The sequence below is a fragment of the Aptenodytes forsteri genome, unplaced genomic scaffold, assembly GCF_000699145.1.
Source record: "Aptenodytes forsteri isolate BGI_AS27 unplaced genomic scaffold, ASM69914v1 Scaffold296, whole genome shotgun sequence".
NCBI classification, from domain to species: Eukaryota; Metazoa; Chordata; class Aves; order Sphenisciformes; family Spheniscidae; genus Aptenodytes; species Aptenodytes forsteri.
In genome coordinates, this window is record NW_008796181.1 from 365,053 (window position 1) to 384,113 (window position 19,061).

General features: G+C 39.3%; 1 protein-coding gene across 2 annotated transcripts in view; it reads left to right on the forward strand.

Annotated features, from left to right (window-relative positions):
* Positions 1 to 19,061, forward strand: part of LOC103905978 (sodium channel protein type 5 subunit alpha) — a 177,414-nt gene that overhangs the window by 7,384 nt on the left and 150,969 nt on the right. For both annotated transcript variants that reach the window (XM_009287793.1, XM_009287794.1), the window contains exons 3-6: positions 1,056 to 1,145; positions 4,596 to 4,724; positions 9,437 to 9,528; positions 18,264 to 18,494. In XM_009287793.1, coding sequence (XP_009286068.1) covers positions 1,056 to 1,145; positions 4,596 to 4,724; positions 9,437 to 9,528; positions 18,264 to 18,494 — 542 coding nt within the window. The remainder of the gene's footprint in view (positions 1 to 1,055; positions 1,146 to 4,595; positions 4,725 to 9,436; positions 9,529 to 18,263; positions 18,495 to 19,061) is intronic.

Below are 19,061 nucleotides of genomic sequence, written 5' to 3' on the forward strand. Positions count from 1 at the left end.
TACTTAAAGGGGGCTTATAAAAAAGATGGTGGCAAACTTTTCAGCAGGGCCTGTTGTGACAGGACAAGGGGGAATGGCTTTAAACTAAAGGGGGGGAGATTTAGACTAGATATAAGGAAGTAATGTTTTACGCTGAGGGTGGTGAAGCAGTGGAAGAGGTTGCCCAGCGAGGTGGTGGCTGCCCCATCCCTGGAAACATTCCAGGTCAGGTTGGACGGGGCTCTGAGCAACCTGATGTAGTTGAAGATGTCCCTGCCCACAGCAGGGGGGTTGGACTAGATGACCTTTAGAGGTCCCTTCCAACCCAAACTATTCTATGATTTTATGAAGTTCAGGAATTCGATTTAGGATGTTCCTTTTTGTATTTATGGCCTTAGCTTAGCAGCTAAATGCGTGGACTATACACTTGAGAGGTTCATTTTAGCCTCCAATTAGGGAAACTGGTGCCTCAGCTGAGGCAGTCAGCTTTGCAGACCAAGACTGTATATTTGCCAACTGGGTTTGCAGACCAAGCCTTAAAATTAGTGTTCTGAAACTCATATTAGCTTTTGGTGAAACTTTATACTGAAAGTGAGACCTCAAGCCCATTAGAGAGATTAGAAAGACCAGATTTATAACTTGCCCTACTGCCTGAGAAATGTTTCAGGATGCAAAATAAAATGGGAATTTGCAGACACAGGTTTTTTTGTGGATACTTAAATGAGACTAATCCCTCTTTTCATACAAAGTTGTGCACCTATGCACATTGTCATCTGACCAACACAGCTGTAAATTTGGGGTATTGTATTTTCAGAAGACTGCAGAGTCAGTACGTCTGTTTGCTGTATAAAGTATGTGTAAAAGATGTAGGCAAAGAAAAAAAAAACAGGGAAGATTCCCTCATTTTTTCTGTGTTTATATAATTATTTGTTTCCTTATGCACTTGCAAACAAATGTCTATAGCGCTTTTTAAGCATATTCTAAATTATGAGTGAGCTGTCACATCTTGTGTGAAATGACAAAAATTTATGAAGTCTTATAACATATGCGTTCTTTTCCTTAATTCATTTATTTACATTGTTCAGTATGTTTATTATGTGCACTATTTTAACTAATTGTGTGTTCATGGCACAATCAGAGCCTCCGCCATGGAATAAATACGTTGAGTAAGTATCGTTGCTATTTTACAGCTGCCCTGTCATTATCTTGTCCTTCCTCCCCCATTTGTTACGTTCTTCTTTTAATTTTGTTTGCTGTAGTCTAATTTCTTTCCAGTAACACTGACCACAGCATACGTCCTGACAAAATATTTTGTCAGGCATTTGTTGCCTGTGAAAATTCCCTTTGTAAGTCAACTAACAATTTTTAGTCTACCAGGCTCATACTTATTGCTAAACACACCTGCTATGCTACCTCTGAATGAAATCATGTATGAGGAGAACTCCGTTTGAAACTGGCCAGCCTTCCACAGTTCCCATGCAAGAGATTCAATGGCTGGACACATTAGAATAGGCTGATGGAGTTTAAGTTGAATTATTTCAGAAAATACTTCCTGGACATACTTAATTCTGTCCTTAAACTGAAACTTATTGGAAGTAAAATTTTCTTTTGGACTCAGCACATCATGAGAAGTGTTCCCCTGTGATCGTTGGTAGGCATACTTTATGAGCAAGCATGAAATTGTCTGGGAACACTTTTATGAGGATTCCTGCCTTTTTAGCTTGTCAAACCTTCAGAAAAAATAGCAAAGATATCACTTGAAGGCTTTTTTGCTTGCTTTTTTTTTTTTTAATTAATTTTAAAAGAGACTAACTGGCTTCAGAAAGCCCATTTGATTTCTTTAAGTTGCTTTAAAATATTCCTGTTAGAAACAGATACCAGATGCACAAGCTAATCAACCTACAGTGCATTAAACAATTATTTTGGCTCATTGAACCAATCGGAACACACTTTTTATTTTTGACTGACATATGATAAACACAGCCATCTGCTGCTCCGTAGCCTGGTGGTTGGTCTACTCAGGCTGTAAGGAAAGACAGTAAAATGCCCTTATTTTAAGTTTCATAAAATCATGCAGGGCACATCTTCTAGGCCATAAATTACTAATTATAGATATCACTGAACCAAATATTTCATCCGATCACAATAACGTCCTAATCCCAGGATGTTTCCTGTATTTCTGTATGGTGTACTACCCTCAAGTATGCCCGTGACTTTCCTTTTCCCCTGACGTTGTCCTTTTCTTATTGAAAACTGTCACACAGTACCATAGCCAAGATGTATTCAGCTGAAACACGGACATCTCATCCATGTGAGTCAAAATTTGGTCAGTGGGTCTGCAGCTGGGAATTTGAACATTCTGGAGGAAAATATCAAAGCGCTTGTTGTGTCTTCCGTAGGCAGGAAAATGTGGATGATGTTATGAGTGCATCAAGCAGGACATGCAAGAAACGTAGAGCAGAAATGCAAATGGACCCATGCAGCATGGAGTAAACCCTTTCCCTTCCATGTTTCCTCTTCTCCTGCGTCCCCTCATACCTCTCAGCTTTTCCTCCTCAAAAGCATAGAATGAAATCAAAGGCAAGTACTTTTGAGGAGCAAAATAACTCGATGAACTTTAATTCAAATTGATTACTATTTGATTTGGAAAAAATACATTTAATTCGTTTTGTTCTGCTGTTCCAGAGACTCACAGGGGATACAAGAGTAATCTTGTGCAAATATTTTTCCTAGATCTTCCTTTAAAACATTTTCCTTACCATTTTGAAAAAAGAAATCAATTCAACTTACCCCCACTAAAGATTTTTTAAAAATCCTGGCTTCTGTTGTTAAAGAAGCTGTTCAGTTGCTGGAGGACTTTGCCCGATCCATTTAGAATTAGATGATGATTATACAATCAATTAAACCATCTGACATGCTGAATAAATACAACTGCTTTATCATTTTAATGAGCTTATGTACCATTAAGTATTTTTTTCAGTTCTTTGCATGTGTTTTCTGCATGTATTACTGAATACACATGCTTAAAGAGACTGTCACATGGATGACCTATATTTGAAATACCAGAGCAAAACTGAATAGGAGCCATGAAAAGTCGGATACAAGGTAATGCTTAGGTGTATGGTCAAAGAGGAGATATGAGAAATATTTTACGCCCACTGTTGCACAAAAACAGTCTTGCTAATCTCCATTTTAAGATGAAGCATACTGAGGGTTTATAACATCTGTAACTAGCTCTACTGTGTGACATGATGGCAGGAGGGCGTGAGATTTGCCGCTACCTGTATGTGTGCCCAGTTGCAGATCAGCGGAATACAGCTGAGAGAAAACATTTCCTTTTTATGCATAATGAAGTTCTTCCTTATATTACCACCTTTAATTGCTTACATCTTTTTTTTTACCAAACAGGAATCCCAACTGTTATAATTTTTTGTGTGTGGTGGCACCATTATAGCTACTGAAGTTTGGGGACTGAACAGAAAACTCAAGCTAGTGTTTCCAGTGAAAGCCCCTAACATTATGACCTACGAGATTTGTGTTTTATGGGATTTTAGGTGTTTGTTTAGGGTTTTTTAATAGGCTTTGGTATCATCTGCATCTTCATTTGGAGAAAAGGGGTAGGGAATGCCAGTGGTGGTTACTAAACATTTGTTATTTTTATTAAGATACGGCCTAGAATACGTAGTCCCACTGGGCTAGTTGTCTCAGGTAGAAACATTAAAAAAGAGGTGTTGTATGCCCTGAAGTATGTCTCTGATGGTAGGTAGAGCCCTGGGTGAATACAGCTCTGAATGTTGTAAGTCAGATACGTTACTGTCCTCCACAGAGAATTTGGTAAATTTTATTACAAGCATCATCTTTATTACAAAAGGTAAAAGATGTATGTTCTATCCAAGATCATCACAGTCAAGAGGCTGTTGGTAATAAACAACTTACCTTACTAAGGGGAAAAAACACCCTCGTATCTCTTTTACTGTCAAGCAGGTCAAAATTACTACATATAGTATTCGGGTGGGAGTTGTTTTCCTCTTTTTCAGTGAGGACATTCTGTTGTTTAATTCTGAGGGCTGGTGTGATTTACCATGGATAGTGAAACACAAGGGAAGTTGCAGGAAGAATACCCTTTTTAGCTATTAAAAGCTAGTGGTGACATTTTTTAACCTGCTGTCCTTCAAAATGGCCTGGGCAGGAAGAGATGAGAGGTATGAACGGAACAACCACCCTCCTTCAAATCAGAGAAACAACAAGGAATGTGGCATAATCTATTCCTCTTTCAGTGGTGATTGCAGGAAGAGCTTCAAAAGTCCCATACCACAGCTTAGTAGTATTCATGCTTGAATTAATGAGTGAGGATTCATCAAGGTACACCCTGTGGTGAAAATCGTCTTTATCCTGTGGCTGTCATGAGCGCTTTCCCATTTCTTACATGCTCCTTGGTCCACACATGAAGCTGCTCATACACAGCCCAGTGCTGCAGCCATGACTCACATGAGCAACCCCAACGAGATGGGCAGGAGTGTCTCATGTGAGTAGGATTGGGTTGAGTGTGCCTCTGCCATTCCTGCCATCTACTGCTTGCTAATGCTCTTGCTTATCTTGGCTACTTTATTCCCCAGGTACACTTTCACTGGCATTTACACTTTTGAGTCATTGATAAAAATATTGGCGAGAGGATTTTGCATGACAGAATTCACCTTCCTTCGAGATCCATGGAACTGGCTGGATTTCAGTGTTATTGTTATGGCGTAAGTAGCACTCCTTTATGTATTTCAAGACAGCAATATGCAATAGTACCTTTTAAAAAATTGGCTGGCTGTTCTCTTTTTTTCATTCAAATTGTACTGAAAATGAGAAAATGCTGAAGTATATTAGGATGGAGTTTGTTTTCCTGAGTGGTTTCAGAGGAAGAAGTCAGAGGAATTATTGATTCTCTCAATTCACTAGAATATTTTGGAGAAATTATTTACTCTCTCTGTGCTCCACAGAGAGAGCTGTTTGTAAAATATCTGTAATAATACTTGCCTACCTAATGTAGTTTTGGGAAGCTTCAGACCCCTGAATAGAAAGTGTTATAAGTCTGACTGAATACCCATGTATTTAAATCCCTATTTATAATCTATCCATCTATAACACCACCAAAGTTGTTTTCACATCCTTCACTTCACAAACCCTCTTCATCCTGAAAAGTAATTACTATTTTACTACTATAGGGAATTAATTTAAAGGCCTCTGAAACTTGTTATATGTCTTGGGAATAGAAATTTGGCCCCCAACACGATATTCCCCTTCAGCTGTATACTTCTACCTAGATCATTAGAGTTCACTCAGGACATGTGGGGTTCTGGTGCTTTGAAGAAGCTGATGGATTTGTGGCATCTAGACAGCTAAAAATACACGGGGGTAGGGGAGCAGTCAGCCAACACTCGCAGCAGACACGGTGTCAGCCCAAACTCTGGCCAAAGGCAGACGTCTGACACTGTCGGTATCTCCAGCTGAGCTAGAAATCCAGATTTTCTTCATAGTCAAAAAAGAGAGAAAAGCACGTGAAGAGAGCATGTCATCTTGAACTGGAAGCTAGTAGAGATGACCTGAAAGGCCCCATTTCCTAATCGTAGAAGGATTTCATCTGATGTCTCTGTATTTTCTGCTTAATGATATCTATATTATGTTCTAGTTTTAGTTTAGTTCTCGCTGCCTTCTTTAAACCTCATAATTCACAGCCTTAGGTGAGATGCAAGCCTGCTAGCGCTGACATTTGAGCTGAACTCCTGGGCCCATGACATTTGAATGGGACCAAAATTGGTAAAAAATGTTCAGCCAAACTTAGTTCAAACACCAGTGAGGGCCACTGAATTTAGTAGCAAAACTCTGGTAGGCTGCAGGGATCAGGACCAATATTCTTAGCAGCATTTAGCAGAGGAACAGCATGAAGATGTGTAAAACTTATGTGGACTTCATCGGGAAGACTCCCATTTATTTTAGTAGGCTTTGGATCAAAGCCAGCCCTAGGCCAGATCCTGGTATCTGTTACTACATTCCTATGGATTTGGCTGAACTGACATCTGGCCATTGTGATAAGCTTTTAAAAAAAAAAATGCAGCACAGATGGGGAGGAGCTTTTGGAGGTCGGCACACGTTAGGTATTTTTCTCAGCTAAACATTTCCTCAAGCAGTGCTTGAGGAGTGCAATTCTCCTGCAACATTTAGAGGCAGGACAGAACACAAAGTGTCACCAGCCTGCTCTCCTGTCCATCAGACAGCTGGTAAAAGCGGGGTACCATAGTTCATCTGTGAGTTGGGATGTGAGTTCATTTGCGGGTCTCTGAATTCAGCACAACATGGAGATCTTCTGTGCATGGGTTCCCTCTGTTCTACAAGGCAGAAGGGTTTTGACAGTGAGGCAGAAAGGAGCAGAGAAAAGGACAAGATGAGCCACAGCTTGCAGCCTTGGCAATGCATCTGCTCCACCTCATCTTCTCAGCTTGAGCGGAGGTTGGGGCATCACCCCCGGCTCTGCAGAACTCCTCCGGGAGCATCTCATTTACTGTCACTGAAATTCGAGTCTGAACAGTCAGTGTGGGACAAGGTCTGGATATCCCTTAAATTCTGTCCACATTATCTCTGGGTGTTTGGGGCTTAGTGAGCTGGAAAGATGTGAAGGTTTGCACAGACCTCGAGGTGGACACTTGCCCAGAGGTGATTCACTCCCTGCAGGTAGGAACCAGGGTTTGGTTCCCAGCGGCTGTGGGCTTACACCTCTTTTTGCTTTTCTGATTCTTCTAGACTTGAATGGCCACTCAGTGCTCCAGCCCAAGGATTCATGAAAACTTCCTCAAGCCTTATTTAATGAGAGGCTTGGGTGTCTGTGCTTTCCTTCCTAGCTACACTTCAATTTTCTTTCCAAATGATATTTCATCTTTTAATTAGAAGATCCCTAAAACAGGGGGGCTTGCAACTGTGAAAAATCAAGTTTCTCAACATCAAATTATAGCAATGGCTGCGTTCTTCAGAACCGGCTGCCATTCCTATTGTTTCTTACTTTAAGGCATGTTATAGTAACATTTTTAGAATAGAAACAAAAGAATTGGAATTCTGGAATAGAAAAGAAATAGAAAAGTGTTTCCTTGAGCCCATAGGCAGCAGTGACAGAGTTAAAAGTGACTGCAATGCAATCTTCATATGTACAATGAAACTTCCTTCCCAAGCATGCAAGCAGCAGATAATACAGAGCGTTGGATAATGGACTTTGTTCTGATATGATTTATCCTTCACATAAATCCAATTTGCAAGTAATTTAAAGTGAGACTGATTATACAGGTAACTGTCTTTGCTTGTAGCTAGTGTGATGCGAGAGGTATTTCTGTATCTGGAAACAAAGACGGCATAAGAGTTCAAAATGGGAAAGCCTGACGAGGGGCCACGAGATCTAGATGGACCAAGGGTTTTGAGCTAACAGGAAATCTGATTCTTTCAGTGGTGGGTGTTATAGTGGAATGACCATCACTTGCTTTAGAGTTATTGCAAAATAACTTCTTACCTCCTCTTTTGGGCAGTAACAGCACAGATTGGGTCACAGAGAGTAGTTTTAAATAGCACGCTAGAGAGTAAGAGGTGTCACAGGTCTCCAGGGCTTTTGTCCCACCCTGTGCTAACAGACACAGCCATGGCTTGTGACCCTCTGTGGGGCCATGGATGGGTTCAGGGGAAGTTATGAAACTGCCCCTGTTTAGATCACTCTTTCCCACACGAGCCAGTACTTTCCAGAACAGGCAAGGGAGAGGCAGCTGTACCTCTGGGTTGGAAAGTGCCCTGCCAAAAGCTTAAAGACAATAAGCAATTCCCTGGCTAACAGGAAAATTTGTGATGGGAATTCCAGTTGCTTCTTACTCCCTGATACAGAGGAACTGGTCTGCTGCAATTTCATCCAAGAAATGGCCGAAATAAATCTTAATTGACTAGCATATGAACAAGCATATGAAGCAAATACTACTGCTGCTTGTTCACATATTAATAATGTGTTTTTACAAATCTCTGGTCAGCAAAACCATATTCCCCTGCTATTGCTTCTCCCCAAATTATTTTTTTCCACCCTTGCATGCTGCAGAAGAGTTTGGGAGAGAAGCACTGGGTAAACCTGTGCAGGAATTCCCAAACAGGTAAATCTTTGCCCAGACTCCCCTATGAGATTATGAAGAGGAGAAGCGATATTGTTCTTCCAGGTTATAATCTGGATTAGTAGATATGGAGAGGATGCTTTGTCCTCCCCAGAGGCCTTTGCACAAAGCCCACTTAAGCAGGCTTTGAAAAATAACCAGGTGAGTTTTTTCCTTAACACGTAAAAACAAATGCCTCAAAGAAGTAGAATATGTAAATGAAATTTACTGGAAGTTTAATAGTGAAATTAAAGGGTCCAAGAGCTGTTTTGTTCAGAAGATACAGTGGTGACTATGCTTTTACTGTATACTGACTTGGAGGAAATAATTTTGTACAACACTGATAAAACCAAACTCATTCCATAACTGACCCTCCTGGGAGCATTTTGTTCAGATGTGGTATGGGTCTCCACGATGACCAAAATAGGCACAGCAGTGAAGAGCTGGGATTGGTATTTTAAGCATAAATAGTTTTTAGTAGGATTTCAATTATATCCATTCAAAATCCATCTTTCTGCAGCCAAAGTTCATGGATTTGATGTACAAAACCAAGTAAAATTTTAAGCATCTCTTGAAACCAACATCTGCTTTACCACAGAGTACAGCATCTTAGAATATATAACCTGGTAGAAAAATTTGCACTGATTTTTTTCCCATGTTGTCCTATATGTAGTTTGCAGAAGCTATTATGTGAAAATTACTTGGGTATTTGAAGCTTTTATTTTTTTTTAAGAGCAGCAAAATAACTCTTAATGTTTCCTATAACGTAAAGATTTTTTTGTTAAACTACATGATGGTAAAATCTTTAAAGTATTTATTGCTGAACAGCACGATAACAAAGTTCACCCAGTAGTTTTAAAGAATTGATGCCTATTAGATAAGTTTAATAGTTCAAGAAACATTTGAAATAATGTGTCCTATGAAAAACCCGGGACAAATGGCATCAAAGAACAGCCTGAAAAGCGGATGCACCTCTCATTCGGCTGCGTTCGCTCCCGCTATGTATGAATGCATACTTCATTCAGACAAGTCTCATACTCTATTGTATAATTCCAAATAACTGTGACTTAATTCTACAGGTATGTAGGAGAATTTGTGAATGTAGGCAGTGTTTCACCTCTTCGGACTTTCAGGGTATTGAGAGCTTTAAAAACTATTTCAGTAATCCCAGGTAAGAAACCCTGATCCTTACGTTTTGGCTCTCAGCTACAAGTGATTCTTTCTCTGTCTCTCTTTGTCCCTTTGACTGTTGTTTTTTTGCTGGTGTTTTGTCATTGTCTGTGTGTGACTTTCCCTTGTTACAGATACATAACTGAATTTGTGGACCTGGGCAATGTCTCAGCCTTACGAACGTTCAGAGTACTGCGGGCGCTGAAAACAATCTCAGTCATTTCAGGTGAAAATCAGGTTAAACACTTCGGCTGCAGTTAAAGCCTACATGCCATTTCCAGTAGTAAACACAGCAATTACAAATGACTTAACCATAGATACTGATCAGGAAATGGAGGAATGTAGGGAATGTGACCTGTCAATAGAATACATTTTTCATATGTTTTCCAATACTGTTTTTCTTGGGCAGAAGGAATTAGAGTGCTTCCAAAATTACAGACCTCATTAAAACGAGTGCTGCTGTAAGAACGGCGGTATGCAGTGGCTCATGAATCACATACGTAAAGTATTCATTCATGAGCCATATGAAAATGGCAATGAAACTCTTTTAAAGTCTTCGGATATTGATTTTTAAAAATGGAAGGTTAATGACCTCAAAATGCGTATTCGTGTTTAAAAGCGCATCAATAGAGGAATCTAAATCCGTGCTATGAGCCGAGGTTTCAAGACTGCAGGCATAGACAGCCTCATTTCTCATGGTGTTTATCCATTTGCATGTGATAGAAACACTGTTTAAATTTTGGATCCTGAAGAGATCAGTAAATATTTCATCATTGATTTTGATAGATTCAGCATTTCACCAACACACATTTTCTCACATTTTAAAGGATATGATTTCCAAATGACTTAACCATAGATACTGATCAGGAAATGGAGGAATGTAGGGAATGTGACCTGTCAATAGAATACATTTTTCATATGTTTTCCAATACTGTTTTTCTTGGGCAGAAGGAATTAGAGTGCTTCCAAAATTACAGACCTCATTAAAACGAGTGCTGCTGTAAGAATGGCGGTATGCAGTGGCTCATGAATCACATACGTAAAGTATTCATTCATGAGCCATATGAAAATGGCAATGAAACTCTTTTAAAGTCTTCGGATATTGATTTTTAAAAATGGAAGGTTAATGACCTCAAAATGCGTATTTGTGTTTAAAAGCGCATCAATAGAAGAATCTAAATCTGTGCTATGAGCCAAGGTTTCAAGACTGCAGGCATAGATAGCCTAATTTCTCATGGTGTTTATCCATTTGCATGTGATAGAAACACTGTTTAAATTTTGGATCCTGAAGAGATCAGTAAATATTTCATCATTGATTTTGATAGATTCAGCATTTCACCAACACACATTTTCTCACATTTTAAAGGATATGATTTCCCCCCCCCAAAAAAAAAAAAATTGTATTTTACTACAGATCTGGTAGTGAAAGAAGCTCTTTTTTCATAACTTTTTATCCAATCTATTACTATTTCTTAAAATAATAAATAATATTTACTATTAAGTAATTTATGCAGAGATGAGCCCACTCTCAGTGGACTAACCATATGACAATACTTTCTTGCCAAGCATTATCTATGGACAGGTCTCATTCAGCCTCAGTGTTTAACAGCTCCAACCTGCATGACAAGGTAGAGAAGATAGCAAAAACCATGCATGGTAGATCCTATCGGTGATCATCCTGAACAGATGTTGGCAATTGCATGTCAAAAATAGTCAAAACATCGAGAGAACTGCTCAGATTCTCACGCACAGCTCTTTAAGGTTAGAAAGGCTCTTCCATCCATCATATTATAGAATCATAGAATCATAGAATCACCACTTCCCTGGGCAGCCTGTTCCAATGTTTCACCACTCTTTCAGTAAAGAAATTTTTATGCACATCTACACTATAATATAAATCTAAACAAATTCTGTGGTGTAAACTTTTAGGGACAACACTCACGCGGACTATAAGCTAGAAATGGGAATTCTGGAATTGAGGTGTTAAGAAAACATATATATGTGTCTAGGGCTTACTTCCTCATTTCGACATTAAAGTAATGAAAATCAGTGAAATTATTGAAAGAGCAAGGTACTTTTCATTGAACGTGTATGTCAAAATATAGCTTTTATAGAATACTTTAAGACGATTAGGTCTGGTATTCCTTCAAATCAGTTCCTGTCTTAATTTTTGTCTTTAAGTTTAAAAAGAATAATCAATTAGCAGAGAGGTTTTGTTACGTTTTCTCTAATCAGATTTACACTGAGAAAGGATTTTTTTTTTCTTGGGAAACAGAAAGCTGAGCACAGTTTTACAGATCGTATGGGGTAGTAGTGGCTAATCAGAAAGAAAACTGGAGTTTCCTAGCTTCCTTCGCTAGCGAGTTGAAGACTAACTTGGAGGGACAGCCATCTCCAGGGGACACCTTTCGCTTTCCATCTTGTCTCAAGCTTGAGCCTCTTCAGAGCAGAGCCTGTCAACTTTGCTTAGTTATATATATAGCAATTTTCTGCTGTTCTTTCTCAGAGTTGGAGCAGAAGCTTGTCTTACATCAAATGATAAATTTTGGCTGTTTTTTTAGGGGGGAAAAAAGGAGTATTGAGATTCAGAAAAACTTTATTTAAAAATACACCAAAGCCCTTCAGTGATATTAAAACCAGAGTTGTTCCATTTCTTGGTTAATAGGAAAAAAAAAAAAAAGATGAGGAGTATTATTTATTAGAGTAATACATAATAACTCACATTCTCTTTTTTTCTTTCTGACTGACTATTTGATTAGTTTTTTGATAACTGCATTTTTAGGTACAAGTAACTAAATCATTTTCTGACATAACTGCATGGAGATATGCTAATAGAATATCTGGCCTTAGATTTTATTGACAAGATTACCTGTGCCCTGAGTATGTTTAAATTACAGACGTGGAGAGCTACAAATCGCCAAGGAACACCTAGCTGCCTGTAAAACACAGCGAAGTTGTTTGGGGTTTTTTTTAATGTTAGCAGATAATTTCAGAGGAGTCGGTTCATTTTTCAGTTATATACCTATATGTTCAAAGAAATATTGGGCATGATGCTGTGGTTTATTTGGAGATAAGTCTGAGTTTTTAATGATAACATAGGCTTATGCTGAGATGAAATATTTTTCCACGATAGGCTTAAAAATGAAAAGATGATGACCACTAATATCTTCCATGAGATTTTTGGGTTCAACTGCTAGAGAGACGAGAAGAAAGTTGTTATTTTTGCTTCCTCTTTTTACATCTTACGTGAAGAACGCTGAGATGTATTCTCCTTTGCAAATATCTAGGCTTTTCATCAATAAAATTGATCACAGTTTTCCATCAGGTAGTTATGTTTGCACAAACATACTTGGACTCAGCATGCTCAGTGAAATTGTTTACCGAAAGTAACGGGCCAAGTCCTCCATGGTGTAAGGCTTCTGTCCAGCGAAGCACTTAGAGGCTGGTTTTCAAAGGCATTCTGCCTCACTTGAAATCAATGAGTTTCACTATTGACTCCAGAGGGAGTCAGTAAAGCTAACAATTAGTGCTTTTAAAAATCTCACCTACCTTTAATGCCTCGCTCTAAGTGTGCAAGCAGGCACAGGGACATTTAGGGGACACAGACTCACAGGACTCAAAAAATCTCCCAAACTCTCAGAGTCCGTTCCCCTGGCCTAAGGCTGTGTTTAGGATAGCTCAGACCTGGCCTGATATTTATTGCCTGACTTGTTCTGACAATCCTTCAAAGGTGGAGGTCTCATGATCCTCCTGAGAAGTCTGTTCCAGCACCTCATTACTTTCACCATTTGAAGATTTGCCCTGGGAGGACAGGTTCAGATCTGGATTCAGCAACCCAAATATTAGCATCTACCAGCCAGCCGCGTGCTTCCCACTCACCGGAGATCTGGGGCTCAGTTTGGTCACCGACATGCCAGGATGTCCTGCTCCCCAGGGCCATGGATCACCTGCAGGTCCTGTCTCTGAATCCAGACCCCCATCCAGCCTCTCTCTTGGTGCATTATCAGCTCGTTATTTTTTACCTACAGCCACTGTGTAGGACATCAGGTCAGTGCCTTACCCTCTGTGGCAGCCACTAACATGCCGGAGGACCTTCATGGATCCCCTCAATTTTCCCTTTTCTGCACTAAACACACCCATTTCTTTCTGTTTTCCAGTTGCCCATGATATGGAAAGTAAACAAGGTTTGTACAGTAGCTGGGTATCTGTTTATCCAGACTTATTAAAAGAAAAAGGTTTTTAATTTCTTCATATATCCCTTATGTTCAGGTGTTTAGAAATAGGTAACATTTTCTCTATGGGAGCATAAAACCTTTAACTCTCAGTGATTTTATTTATTAATTAGCGTCTTGCACATTGCCATGGCAACTGGCTTCATTCGTTTTCAATCTAGATAGGAGCCACGGTCAGCGGCAGAACAACCCGCTGAAGTCACTCATTTGTCTCCCATTACCAGTGTATCCAAGTCCCAGTGTGCTCGGTAGGAACCCTTCCCATCACAATAGAGGGTCTCAAATCATAGTTTATCTGCATGGAAATCACCAATGTTTTTTGATAACTACTAATTGAGGTAATGTAAAGCCCTGAGGTACGCCCTTCTATGTCTCCTCATCAAAAGCCTGCAAAATGCAGGCCATCGTCATCATCATCACCACGATTTTGTAAAGTGCCTGTATCCAGAGAAGCTCCACGACTTTTTCTGGCACAGGCGTGAACATCACGGACATCTCACATAAAATGACAGGATACCAGCGAAAGGTGACCTCATAGAAAAATGGGCCAAGGCACTTTGGGGCCTGATCCAGCTCCCATTTAAGTTAGTGTGAGTCTAAAGGCTATAAATAGTGCTGCGAATGTTATCCAGTACTTTACTGATAGCCAGAACAGAGCTCGGAGCACAAGAATTAAGGCTGTGTGGAGGAGACTGGGCCCCGTCCGCTGCTTCAATCCCACTGAAGTCCTCCTGCAGAGAGATAAATGTCATCATTCTGGTGGGTAGATCACTTAACTCAAGAAGTAACTATCCCAGAGGTGAGAAATATGCGACATATTTGCGTTTTCCTTGGAGACTGGCCTGATAGTCACATTTCCATGCAAAGATGGTCTACAGAAATGCTGACGACCGTGCAAGTTTGCCAACGTGCTGTTAAACTCTTTGCTGCCCCACGTGTCAATGGCTAACAGCAAAATATATGCATCGAATGAACTCTTCTCTCCCTACATGCACATGACTCATGCACACATTTACAAGACACATGCGTATCCTCAGGAGAAGGAGTAGGCTAGGTGAGGACAATCATGGTGCAAGTCACACTCTCTTTTTTTGTTTTTGCTTTTTCTCCCCGCTCATTTTCAGACTGTGCGTGAAAGCATCTGCTGTTCTGTAGGTGATTGCCAACATCTGGTATGGATGTCATACTGAATTATGCTAATACTTTCTCACATCTCATAGGAGGAATGGATGGTGGTGTGGGATCTTGCCATTTCTCATTGTTTGGTGTTGCTTGCATTTTCTATGGTTTCTGATTTGCATTTGAAAACTGATTATTTGAGTAACCTCTGAATGTGTTAATTTTTACCTGCATTAACAAACAGGGATGTTTGGGCCAAATCCTTCTTGATTTCTGCAGGTGTCAGGCTGCCTATACAGCCCTCATTCCACTGATTTTGGATCTCGTGGTGGTGTTATGTCACGCAAGCAGGATTTGGCCCAGAAGTGTGGAAAGAATTCAGTGATTCAGGAAAAGCCTGTATCGATTACTCCATAGGGAGTAATCTGTAGACCCATTGTCATTAACTGGTGTAGCTTTGGATCAGATCCTCAGTTTTTGCTGCATGCTGTCTGGTTTGATGTTTGACTTGCAAGAATTAAGTAAATGCCCTTAATGCCCCATAAATAGTATCTTCTATTAAGCTATATTGCAGTGCTTTCATTGGCACTATTTCAAAGGAGGATTATTTATCTAGAAGATTTAACAGTGCTCTAAATTTGAATACATCCAGCATTGCTTTTACAAAACATGGGATTGATTCAGAGAAATGCAGAGCACCTGCAAGGGGTTCTGGGTGTCCTTATTTCCCCTCAGCCCTTCCATTTATGAGGCACAGAAAGTTTAAATGAATGGTGATTTAAACACTTTGCTTAAGAGTGAGTTGTGCCAAGCAACTTGATGGACGCCACTTAATTTTCTGGGCAATTTTTGTTTTTAAAGGGTGAGAAAAAACCAGTTAGATTGTAAGTATACCACTCCCCAAATGGTTTTCCTGGAAAGTTTTAACAAAGGTCCAGGAGGCAGAGTACAAGTTATTTTTAAATGGTCTTTAATTACAGCAATTGTATTACTAAAGCATTCTCTTCTTAAACTGTTCAGAAGCCTGTATGCTATTAAAACAAAAACAGAAAAAGAAAGTAAAGCAGAAAGCCCTCTCATAAAGAAATTATTTGATACCTGCAAGGAATGAACTTGTAAAACTAATAGTATAGGATTACTATTCTATTTAAAACCCCAGTAAGTAAACTGAGAAAAACATGTTTCATGAAATGACCTTGAAATTAACAATACTGGGGCCTGATTTTGAAAACAGATAGTCTTTATTGGTGATTAGGGTTTTGTAGGTCTTGTTTCCTAATATTATCCCTATTCACATTAGGACTCCCATTGTCCTTGCCCATGTGAGTAAGATTAATTAGTGTACTTAGATGATACAAATGCAGCCTCCAAGCTTGCATTTGTATAACAAACAAATAAATGTGCAGCAGGGATTCCACAGAGGGTACTGAATTAAAAGAATTTGTGGATTGGCTTTTTTCCCTTTTTTAAGACTCGGTTTGCATTTGGAGTTCCCAAGTTTCACCAGCTTCGGTGAAGAAACATCTGCGCATTCAAAGGACAGCCAATGATGAGAATCATCAAAAACATTTCAGAATATTAGATAAAATAAACAGCTATTCTAGTGCATTTAGAAATCACGTTTCTTTTCCCCCACCTCACTACTTGTTTAAGACCTGGCTGTCTTAAAGGTCTTATACTCTTAACATTGGATAAGGGTGAGACCCCAGGAAGTCCTTCAGAACTGGGCTGCAACTAAAACTAGTTTCACTTCAGGTATGAAGTTCACCCAAGACTAGATTATCAGAAGAGCTATGCTTTTTATTTAGGTATCAAAATGGATAGCCAAATCTACAGATGGATTCAAAAGTTCAAAGCTGGCCTTATTCTAGGTACCTGAATAGAACTGACCTCATTTGTAAAATCTCTTTCTGGTGAGGAGTGCAGATAGCACAAATATCCAGCCTTTGCCTAACGTTTGTACTGCAATATTTTTTGCTTTATTTTTGAGTAGAGCAGGGACCTGTCTAACCTGTCACTCTTTACCATGCCACAAATTATATTTAAAGAGGCAAACAAAGAATTTAGTGGAGAAAGGGGGTTACCCACACCTGATGGGTCAGTCCTTTTTGGTTAAATGGCCTTTTTATAGATGTTAATATCATTCACAGGTAAACCTAATGGCAATACCCTATGCAGGAGCGGAATATTTTAGGCTGCTGGATACAGGGACTGCTAGACCTGTTGGCCATTCTAGCAGCTCATCCTCCTTTGAGAAACTATGATTTCCCCTTACTTTAACCGCAGGATTTTAAGCAGGAATAAATACCCATTTTGCCTTCCTATGAGTCCTCAAGTACCTTTTCATATTATTTTAAATTATACAGCACTAGCTCAACCTTTGTGGCTGCCAAACTCTTGGGGTGGAATTCCAGGGAACTGAGATTTAATGTGTATGATCATATTCAGTGAGGAAATCAATGTGCTTCTGAGTATTGCCCGGGAGAATTCCTCCTGTTTCCTCTTTGCTTTTTCTTTTTTCCATTTAACTCGATTTCTCTTACTGCTGCCATACTGGTGACACTGATTATCAGAAACACTGATTACTACTTATTGAGTAATAATTAACTATAAATAGGAAAGAAACAACAAAATTGCTGCCATTGTGCAGCCGATATTAATGCCCAACTACAGCACGCAAGTTCGGAAGAAGGGTCTTTTTTTGAAAAGAGTGGTTTTTGTCGTATTCATGTAATATATAAGCTCAAATAGTGCTGATCTCCAGGAACACTTCAAAAGCAAGCAATATCTTTTGAGAAAACAGTATAATTATTTATATCTGTATATTTATAGAATAATAAACTGAAGCTAGTGTTACAGGGTGAAATAACACAGGAGAAGCTAATTTGTGTGACCCAAGCCTTTGGTGTTTGTAATAAGATGAATATCTACATTGGCAGCATATTATAAAATGATTAACTTCGCCCAGGTATTGTTGGAGCCTCAGGTTGTTTTACTCAAATAGTTTCCACTGGGTTTATTTGATTGCCCATATTATTTGGCTTATTTCTAATCCCAAATTCTTGTTGTCTTAAGCAAATGAATTGAAGGCAGAGGAATTATTCATATGAGGACAGCGAGCTTGATTTGGCAGTAAAATATGTAAAATAATCAGGGAATAAATAACATTTCCGTACCTCTTCATCTGTTTATGTGAGGGATAAAGTTATCAGAATTACCTGAGTGATTTAAAACTAATTCACATTCTCAAAATTCAATGGGATTTAGGCTTTACAGCCTTTACTGCAGCTCCATGAAAATATAAAAGACATTCTGTATTTTCTTCATCCATGAATATTTTTGTGTCTCAGTGTTCCTCCATCCAGTTCTTTCCCTCCATTTTTAAATCAGTGTTTGTGTAAGAGTAATACCAAGACTTTTGTCCAGACAAAAGTAGGCCAAACTAAATGTTCATAGTGATCACTTGTCTCTCGTTTCTGCCGTCCAGTTACAAACGTAGTAGAAACCCTTCCGATTTTCCCTTCCATAGAGATTTTCATCATGAAAAGTAGCTATCTGCAGACAGGTTTCAGCCTCTCAGTCTATAAACTCTTGGCTTTTATCTCCTTAGGACTGAAGACCATTGTAGGGGCACTTATCCAGTCTGTTAAGAAACTTGCTGATGTGATGATCCTGACCGTTTTCTGCTTGAGTGTCTTTGCCCTCATAGGCCTCCAGCTCTTCATGGGCAACTTGCGACACAAGTGTGTCAGGGACTACACCAAGTTTAACTCCACCAATGGCACGTTGTACTTGGACGGTAGGATGTGGAACACCTCAGAGGAATTTGTTAGTGATCCAGGTAAGCTCTTCCTTACCCTGTTGTCTGTTTTTTGGTTGTGGGTTTTTTTTTATTATTATATTGACCAAAATCTATATGTGAATCAACAAATGCAGCATTACGTGACTCCTGGCTCTTCATGACGTTGATGTGGTTTTGAAAGATCTAGGAAGCTTTTTCTGATCTCTGTGGTGCCTCCACAGTTCATGCTGAAAGTATTTCTGGTACTTTCCTACGATACAGACTAAGGTCCTTGTTGCATCATTGATGATTTTCACAGTTTTAGGGTGTCTCACAATATTTTTCTTAAAGCTCCCTTTCCTGGAATTAGTCAAGCCCATGAAAATTTCAGCTCTGTGTGTGGGTCTGGTTTGCACACTGTTTCTTTAAGACAATTAATAGCTCTTGCATTCTCTAGCAAATCTTCAAAATTTGAATTAGGGGTCTTAAAAAATCAAAAAGCGAAGCAGAGCAATTCAGTGTTTATTAATCTGAAAAATCCCAAGAGCATTTTTTTAAGGAAATCTTATGCTATTAGGGCCTTAACTCATTATCGGGGTTGGGCCATCCTGCAGTATCTGGTGCTCT